Here is an 8,440-nt window from a genome sequence, read left to right on the forward strand (position 1 = left end):
AATCTTCCACTGTGCATCATCTACTATATATTTACTAAACAGACAAGCTACACATCACATCTATAGGTAGTAAATTACTTCCTATGTATTGAAAGGTGTGACACAGCTGAAAGCAGGAATATAGTTTAATACTTTTGACTTAAATGTTACTGCCCCTATGATTCAGTTTGGTTTAACTTTTGTTACTTGATGAACCAAGATTTGATCTGCTTAAAACAGTTAGTATCGGAACAATGTGGCAGACCTGGCATCTTCTCCAATGGCTTTGAAGCTTCCATCGGATTTTGCTATAATATATTTTCCATTGGGTCCTTTTATGATTATTTGACCTGAAGTGATCAGTTCAATGGTGAAGTTGACAGGAGCTTTTCCAGTCACTTTTATAAAACCTTCGTTATCTACTTCCCAGTATTTGCCTAGAGATACTATTTTGAACTGATAAAAGCCATTATCAGTTATAGTTATGTTGCTTGCTTCGTATGTAGGGCTGTTGCATACCAAAATCCGCTTCCTAGGCATAATGCCAATGAAACCAAAATCACACTGAAGTACTAGCTGTGATCGGTTGGCAAGTCTAAGGATAAATTCCTCCTGCATTCCAATTGAATTTGGCCCCACCACGAGCTGGCCGTTATTGTTCACAGTTACATATCTCCCATCTGATGTTTTTAGAGCTGCTTTTTCCCCATTGTACAGTATTTGAAACCAACAGTTATATTCTAACTCGGTACAGATTTCAATGAAGCCCTTAGCACCAACAGCAAGGTAATAGCTTGACATATGTTGGATGCATACTTTCTTTTTTGTAGAATGCACCATAATTTGGAAGATTTCAGCACTGTTTGCATCATCAACATTTGAGTAGACATTTGGACCAGCATTGCAGGACAGGTACTTCTTATTGGCCAAGGACATGATACTGAACTGCCCAGGAGAAGGATCAATGATGAATAGTTCATCTACACTTGGATTCAAAGTTTTGATTGCGGTAACAGTCCAGTCCTTCACAGACAAAAATTTTCCGTATATGTCTTTCAGACAGATCATCCCATTATTTATCTGTAGATGATATAATGTCTTGTATGAGATTTCAGGCTCAGTCTTTCCATTAAAGGCAACAAAGCTTCCATTTTTTGTCCTTATGGCATATTTCTTCTCTTTGATGTCGAAGTAGAGTGTCATTACACAATCAGATCCCCAGGGCAAGCACTTATCACAGCACACTTGTTCAATTTTCTCATTCAGTCTGAGATAATTATCACTGCCAAGGTTGAGCATGTTGATACTGGGATGAATGACCAGGTGTGGCACCCACTTTTCACTCTCCGAGATAGCTTGGGCAAAGCATGTTATGTTGTCTTGGTTTCCTCCTAAGTACCGTTTGGAGGGCTCTGACTGAAAGGAAACTCGTCCATCTGGGTGAAGCGTTATGAGGAATACACAATTTGGAGTTGGAGCCACCTGATCACAGGTGATCTTGCCATCCTTGTCTGCAGCAATATATCTATTAAAGGAACTCTTGATGTGGACCACAGGGGAGTTCTTCCTGGTGAACTCAATGTTCCATATCTGATTTCTCTTCAGTGAGGACCCTGTGGCATTCACTTTGTAGTTGAAGACTTCTCCGGTTAAGTATTTGTGAGCTGAATTAATTAAGCCAAACGGAAGCACTTTAAATGCCATTTCCCACTGCTTCCTACCTTATTCATTAATATATACCTGTATTTGGTCTGTGTTTTTATACATCCAATGACATCATTGTCCTACTCCCTAGCAATGCTTATGACATAGCACTGGAAGAGTCAATGACTTTAAGCAATACCATGTTAGGAGTTGCCTTGAATATTTCCATTCATACCAAGATACGTAATTTTTTTACTAGAACTTTTTTTTGCTTTTCCACAAAAATGAAATTTCACATACTCCAATTAGCATTGTGATTCAGATATACTCTATTGTTACTAAGGAGATTGAATTGATGCATCATAAATTTAAATGTCCTACAATGTGGGAGTCTAGGACTGGAAAGCACGGCCTTAGAATACATGGATGTCCCTTTAGACAGAGATTCTTTTGCCAGAGGGTTGTAAATTTGTGGAATTCATTAATTTCGGTATACTTAAAGTGGAAGTTGATAGGTTTTTGTTTAGTAAGGGTGTCAAAGGTTATGGAGAGAAGGCAGGAGAATGGGGTTGAGAGGAATAATAAATTAGCCATGACGGAATGATGGAGCAGATTCTATGGGCCAAATGGCCTAATTCTGCTCCTATGTCTTTATCTCTAATTGTAGTCAATACCTATTATTCACAGAACAATGGTAACATTGTGAATGAAGATTTCTTCAAGTAACGTTCAGTGTTCCGTGTAAACAAGGTCCCCTCTACCTCCTTCACAGAGGTTAAAAATAAAAACCGAACGGAAATGATAAGTCACCACAAAAAACATTACTAACGTGGTAGCATCTGAGGGTGACTCTTGACTTTGCAGTCCAAATTTTCTTTAGTAAGCCTTGTGATTTTCCATTGGGGTGGTGATATTAGGCTTTGTTTCCACTGGCCAGGGAACTAGCACTTGTTACAAATACGAGCTTTACATGCCGTATTTGCTAGCACGAAGAAGGACACAAACCACTTTCAATTTAGCAAATATTTAGACGCCTGCCTCACACTTGGGAAACAGGCACTGCATCATCAGGAATTAAACACTGCAGCGGCTGAAAGTGCAGCATGTCATTAAAACTTTTCTTCCTGCATCCACGAAGTTTATAGAAGTAGAAGAAATTTCCAAGAGCAGTCAATTCTGATCCTATTAAGTAGCATATGGACACACCACGTGACAAATGATTAATTATTTGAAGGGGTAAGAGGAATTACTCTACACATATTAGAACAGGTTAATAAGAACGAGACAGAGACAATGGTAGTAGGATTGGACACTGAGAAAGCTTTTGATTCGGTTAGTTGGGCATTCCTATACATTGAGTGTTAGGAAGATTCGGCTTTCAAGATAAGTTTATTAAAGTAATTCAGACTCTATAGGACAGCCCTACAGCCCGAATTAAGATAAATGGGGACCTCTCTGACTCCTTCATCTTAGAGAGAGGCACTAGACAGGGATGCCCAATTTCTCCTCTCCTTTTTGTGTTATATATTGAACCGCTTGCCCAACTAATAAGACAGAGCGAAATCGTAAAAGGTATCAAGGTGGCAGGGATTGAACAGAAAGTGGCGTTATTCACAGATGATATTTTGGTCTATCTGAGTGAACCAGAAAAATCATTTATAGGATTGTTTACACTGTTGGATGACTTTGGGAAAATATCAGGTTATAAAATAAATCTAAAGAAAATGCAGGTTATGTCCCTAAATTATACACCATCCAAAAAATTGCAGGATACATAACGATCTTAAGTGGGAAGCTAAATCATTAAAATATTTAGGAATAACCCTGCCGAAGGATCTTTCAACGCTGTCACAGGTAAATTATGGGCCAATAATCTCAGAGATAAAAGCAGATATGCATAGATGGAATCTTATCCCCTTTTTAAGTTTAAATTCAAGGATAAATACTATAAAAATGAATATTCTTCCTCGGTTACTGTATCTTTTCCGTACTTTACGCGTGGAGGTGGATGATAATCAATTCAGGGAATGGGACAAATGGATTTCCCGTTTCATTTGGCAAGGAAAGAAACCTAGAATTCGATATAACACCTTACAGTTAGGGAAGGAAGGAGGAGGTATGGTTCTTCCTTGCCTGAGAAATTATTTTTATGCCTCACAGATAACCCCTCTGTTATATTGGTGTAATAGGGAATATAAGGCTAGATGGAAGGAAATAGAATTTGGATTAGTTGACAGTTTTCCTCTACAGGCCTCAATAGCTGACAAAGGATTGATGGCCCAATTGGAAAAATTTAAAAACAGTTGGATAAATCTTACATTAAAAGTACGGCAGAAGGTGGTTAATTCGTGTGGAATTAATAACATGTTAAAACTCTTCAGATGGTGTGCATATGATACCGAATTCCTTCCCGACAGAGGAGATAAAAGATTTGAACTATGGATAAAGAAAGGTCTTACAACCTACCTCTCATTTATAGATAAAAGAGTATTACGAAGTTTCCAAATCCTGCAGGACAAACATGGCCTAGAACACAATGACTTTTTTAGGTACCTTCAAGTACGAAACTATGTTAACCAGAGTTGTAGATATACAGACCTATCAACAGTAGAATTAGAATTTTTCAAGATTCTGAATTCGGCTTGCAGTTCAATACCTAGTAAATTAGTTTCTCTATTATATAATGCACTCTCCCTTGCTAAAAATGTAAACACATTGTATATTAAAGAGAAGTGGGAGAAAGAAGCGGGGTTGGTACTTTCAGAGGAGGCTTGGGGGAAAATCTGCAGCTTTCAATGGTCCTCAACTAATTCTTTGACTTGGAGAGAACATTGTTGGAAAAATATTATAAGATACTTCAAGACCCCATATCAGGAAAAATATAAAGATACAAACGTGACGTGTTGGAGAAGGTGCGGCTCCAAGGAGGCAAATCATTTTCATATTTTCTGGGATTGCCCTAAATTAAGTATATATTGGGAAGGTATTCATAGAACATTAGTTAAGGTACTTAAGACCCAGATACCTCTGAACTTTGAGACGCTCTATTTGGGGCATGTATTGTTTCTTGAACAGAAGGAAGATATAAAGTTGCTGCAGGCCCTCTTAGCAGCAAGTAAGAAATCAATCACTAGAAAGTGGCTAAATCCAATACCACCTACATTAGAAGATTGGCACGAAATTATCTTGGAAATATTTAAAATGGAAAAGTTGACTTACTCCCTGAGAATTCAAAAAGAAAAATTTTATCAAATCTGGAATAGATGGATTGAATATATAACCCCAATGCGAGCAGACTTTAGATGACTCTCCTAATGATTTATACTGCTCTTCTCATCAACACAGTAACATTGCTAATGTAAGCACCTCTAGTCTAAATGTTTACTGTTTTTTTGTTTTCTTTTGGAACATAGAGAATTAATACAAGTAAAGGAAAAGATTTGGGAAAGGGATAAAAAATGATAAAATTAAGTAAATAAGTACATAGGGATTGGATAATTATGTCTGCGGGCAGGAGCAAGCATGAACAAATTAGGATATAAACACCTGCAATGGTTGTTACATAGGCTTACATACAACATTTTGGACCAGTAGAAATGGTCCAGGAGAGATATATGGAAACTATTATTACTATTTTTCTTAACAACTAATACCATTACTTAGCCTAATAGATTAGAATTACCACTGTACATAATTATCTATTTAAGTGTCTAATTTCCTTTTATATCATCTCAATGTGTACTTAAGAATGTATAAATAATTATAGTTTTATACATATAAAAAAATGGAAAAGGTTATACGTGTGAAAAAAGTACATGATACTTGTGAATTCCTTATCCAAATAAGAATAAAATTTTTTAAAAAAGGGAAAAAAAAGAAAGAAACTTAATGAATATATTTGTTGCAATTGTTGAAGAAGATATTTGGCATGGTTACCCCATGTAATACTCCTCTTGAAATGCTCCTTTTGCAAGTGGTGGGAAGGCAGTGTTCCTGATCGCTACAACTGTGAGATGTGTATCCAGTTACAGCTTCTAACATAAGGAATCGGAGCTGGAACTTGATCATTCAAGATGCTGAAAGGGTGATAGACAGGAAATATAGAGAGGTAGTTACACCCAACCTGCAGGACACAGGAAACTGGGTTATAGTCAGGAAGAGCAAAGGGGTTAAGGAGGCAGTACAGAGTACCCCTGAGGCCATCCTCCTCAACAACAAGTATATCACTTTGGATACTGTTGGTGCGGGGGGGGGGGGTGGGATTGACCAACCAGAGGAAAGTCTCAGTGTTCAGGACTCAGGTACTGAGTCTGGCTCTGTAACTCAGAGGAAAAGGGGGTGGAGAGGTACGCTGTGGTGGTAGGTGATTTGTAAGACATCTTGGATCGAGTCCTCAGCATTCTTAAGTGGGAGGGTGAAAAGCCAGAGAACGTAGTGCACATAGGTACCAATAACATGGGTAGGAGGAGTGATGGGGTTCTGCATGGGGACTTCAGGGAGTTAGGTGCTAAGTTACAGGGCAGGACCTCCAGGGTTGTGATCTCAGGATTGCCACCCATGCCATGTGCTAGTGAGGCCAGAACTAGGAGCATTATATGATTTAATATGGGGCTAAGGAGCTGGGGTAGGAGGGAGGGCCTAATATTTTTGGATCATCGGGCCCTCTTCCAGGGAAGGTAGGGCCTGTACAGAAGGGATGGTTTGCACCTGAACTATTGGGAAGGTTAGTTAATACTGCACGGTGGGGCTTAAACTAGAGGTGCAGGGGGATGGGAACCAGAGCGCCAGAACAGTTGGTGGAGAGGTTATGGAGGTAGATGCTGGTAAGACCTCAGACAAAGTTGGGAATCAAAAGGTTGAGCATAGTGTGACTAGTGTCCTGAGCTGCGTATATTTCAATATCGAAGGAAAGGCAGATGAGCTCAGGGTATGGATCAACAACTGCAATTATGATGTTGTGGCCATTAGAGAGACTTGGTTGCAGGAGGGGCAGGACTGGCAGCACCATATTCTGGGGTTCCGTTGTTTTATACATGACAGAGTGGGAGAGTTTAAAGGAGGAGGGGTGGTTTTACTAGTCAGGGAAAGCGTCACAGCAGTGCTCTGTCAGGGTAGACTGGAGAACTTGACTAGTGAGGCATTATGGGTGGAAATGAGAAATAAGAAGCTGTGACCACATTAATGAGTCTATAGTACAGATCATCCAACTGTCCTAGGGAATTAGAGGAACAAATTTATAAAGAGATCGCAGAATGTTGCAAGAAACATAAGGTTGTTATTGTGGTGATTTTAACTTTCCACATATTGACTGGGAAACCCATACTGTAAAAGTGCTGGATGGGATAGAGTTTGTGAATTGTTTTCAAGAGAATTTCCTTCATCAGTACCAATGAGAGAGCGTGTGATACTGGATCTGCTATTAGGGAATGAGACAGGGTAGGTGACAGAAGTTTGTGTAGGGGAAAACTTTGCATCCGGTGACCACAATGCCGTTAGTTTCAAAGTAAACATGCAAAGAGATAGGTCTGGTCCACGGGTTGATATTCTAAATTGGAGAAAGGTCAATGTATCAGAAATGATCTGGCAAGTGTGGATTGGGACAGGCTGTTTTCTGGTGTCATGTGTGAAGCCAAGCAGAGCTGCAGAACGGATGATGCTAATGAGAGAAATAACGAGAGACAACGGAGAACCATTCAAAATGCTAATAAGAGAGAAGAGAGAGATTAACGAGAGAGACACACATAATTCAGTATGTGGCGTCTGCCACAGACAGTTTGCTTTGAACCTGAACTGTTCACTAACAAATCCTGCTGAGACAATAGGAAGTGTGAAGTTTGATGGACAGGTGATACCCCATCAGAGGGATAAAAATAGCAGGTTTGCTAAGGCACGGGACACGTGCCACGAGACCCTGGAAAGAGCAGTGTGCCCCACAAGTTGGTGGGAGTTTGGAGGACTGATTCATGGGAATTGGTCAGAGTCTCACAGGGTGTAAAGGTACGGTCGGTGGGAACCTGGTGTGTGTCCACCCTTGCCTGGGTGCCGGGTTCACTGCGGAAGAACGATCGCATCCGGAACGGAGTGGTCACAGTTGGTGACCACAGTAGGATCAGAAGGCGTCGAAAGGTTTGCCTGAAACCAACTGTATCTCTCCCTCTTTCTCTCTCTCTCTCCAACGGTACAGCAACAGCGATTACTTCGAACTACACTAGACTGAACTAACTCTGTTTCACCTTAAGACTGATCATTTTACCCCTAGACTGCGATAGAGCTTGGTTGATTCCTATTATCCTATTTCTGTGTATACGTGTATACTATCATTGCTAACCTGTTACATTTATATCCTTGTGGTTAGTGTACTGTATTACTTATTTCTTTAATAAAACTTTATTAGTTCCTAGTAATCACAGCCTCCAACGAGGGTTCCATTTCTGCTGGTTTGGCAACCCAGTTACGGGATACGTAACACTGGCAACAGTATACTTGGATAATGGCAGGCCTTCAAAAACAAAATTTTGAAAGTACAAAGCTTATATGTACCTGTCAGAATAAAAGATGAAGATAAGAAGTGTAGGGAATCATGGTTTTCAAGAGATATTGAGGCCCTGGTTCAGAGAAAAAAGGAGGTGCATAGCAGGTATAGGCAGGCAGGAACAAAGAAGATGCTTATTGGATATAAGAAATGCAAGAGAACACTTAAGAAAGAAATCAGGAAGGCTAAAAGAAGGCATGAGGTTGCTCTAGCAGACAAGGTATAGGAGAATCACAAGGCATTCTGCAGGTATGTTAAGAGCAAAAGGATTGCTAGGGACAAAAT

The 8,440-nt window shown here is 39.7% G+C and overlaps 1 protein-coding gene across 1 annotated transcript; it reads right to left on the bottom strand.

The window, feature by feature from the left end:
• Window positions 1-219: 219 nt before the first annotated feature.
• On the bottom strand, window positions 220-1,683 carry LOC134357071 (fascin-like). The gene has a single exon (XM_063068385.1). The coding sequence runs from the start codon at window positions 1,681-1,683 to the stop codon at window positions 220-222; it is 1,464 nt and encodes a 487-aa protein (XP_062924455.1).
• Between the last annotated feature and the right edge of the window lie 6,757 nt (window positions 1,684-8,440).

The sequence above is a fragment of the Mobula hypostoma genome, chromosome 15 (genome assembly GCF_963921235.1).
Source record: "Mobula hypostoma chromosome 15, sMobHyp1.1, whole genome shotgun sequence".
Lineage (NCBI taxonomy): Eukaryota > Metazoa > Chordata > Chondrichthyes > Myliobatiformes > Myliobatidae > Mobula > Mobula hypostoma.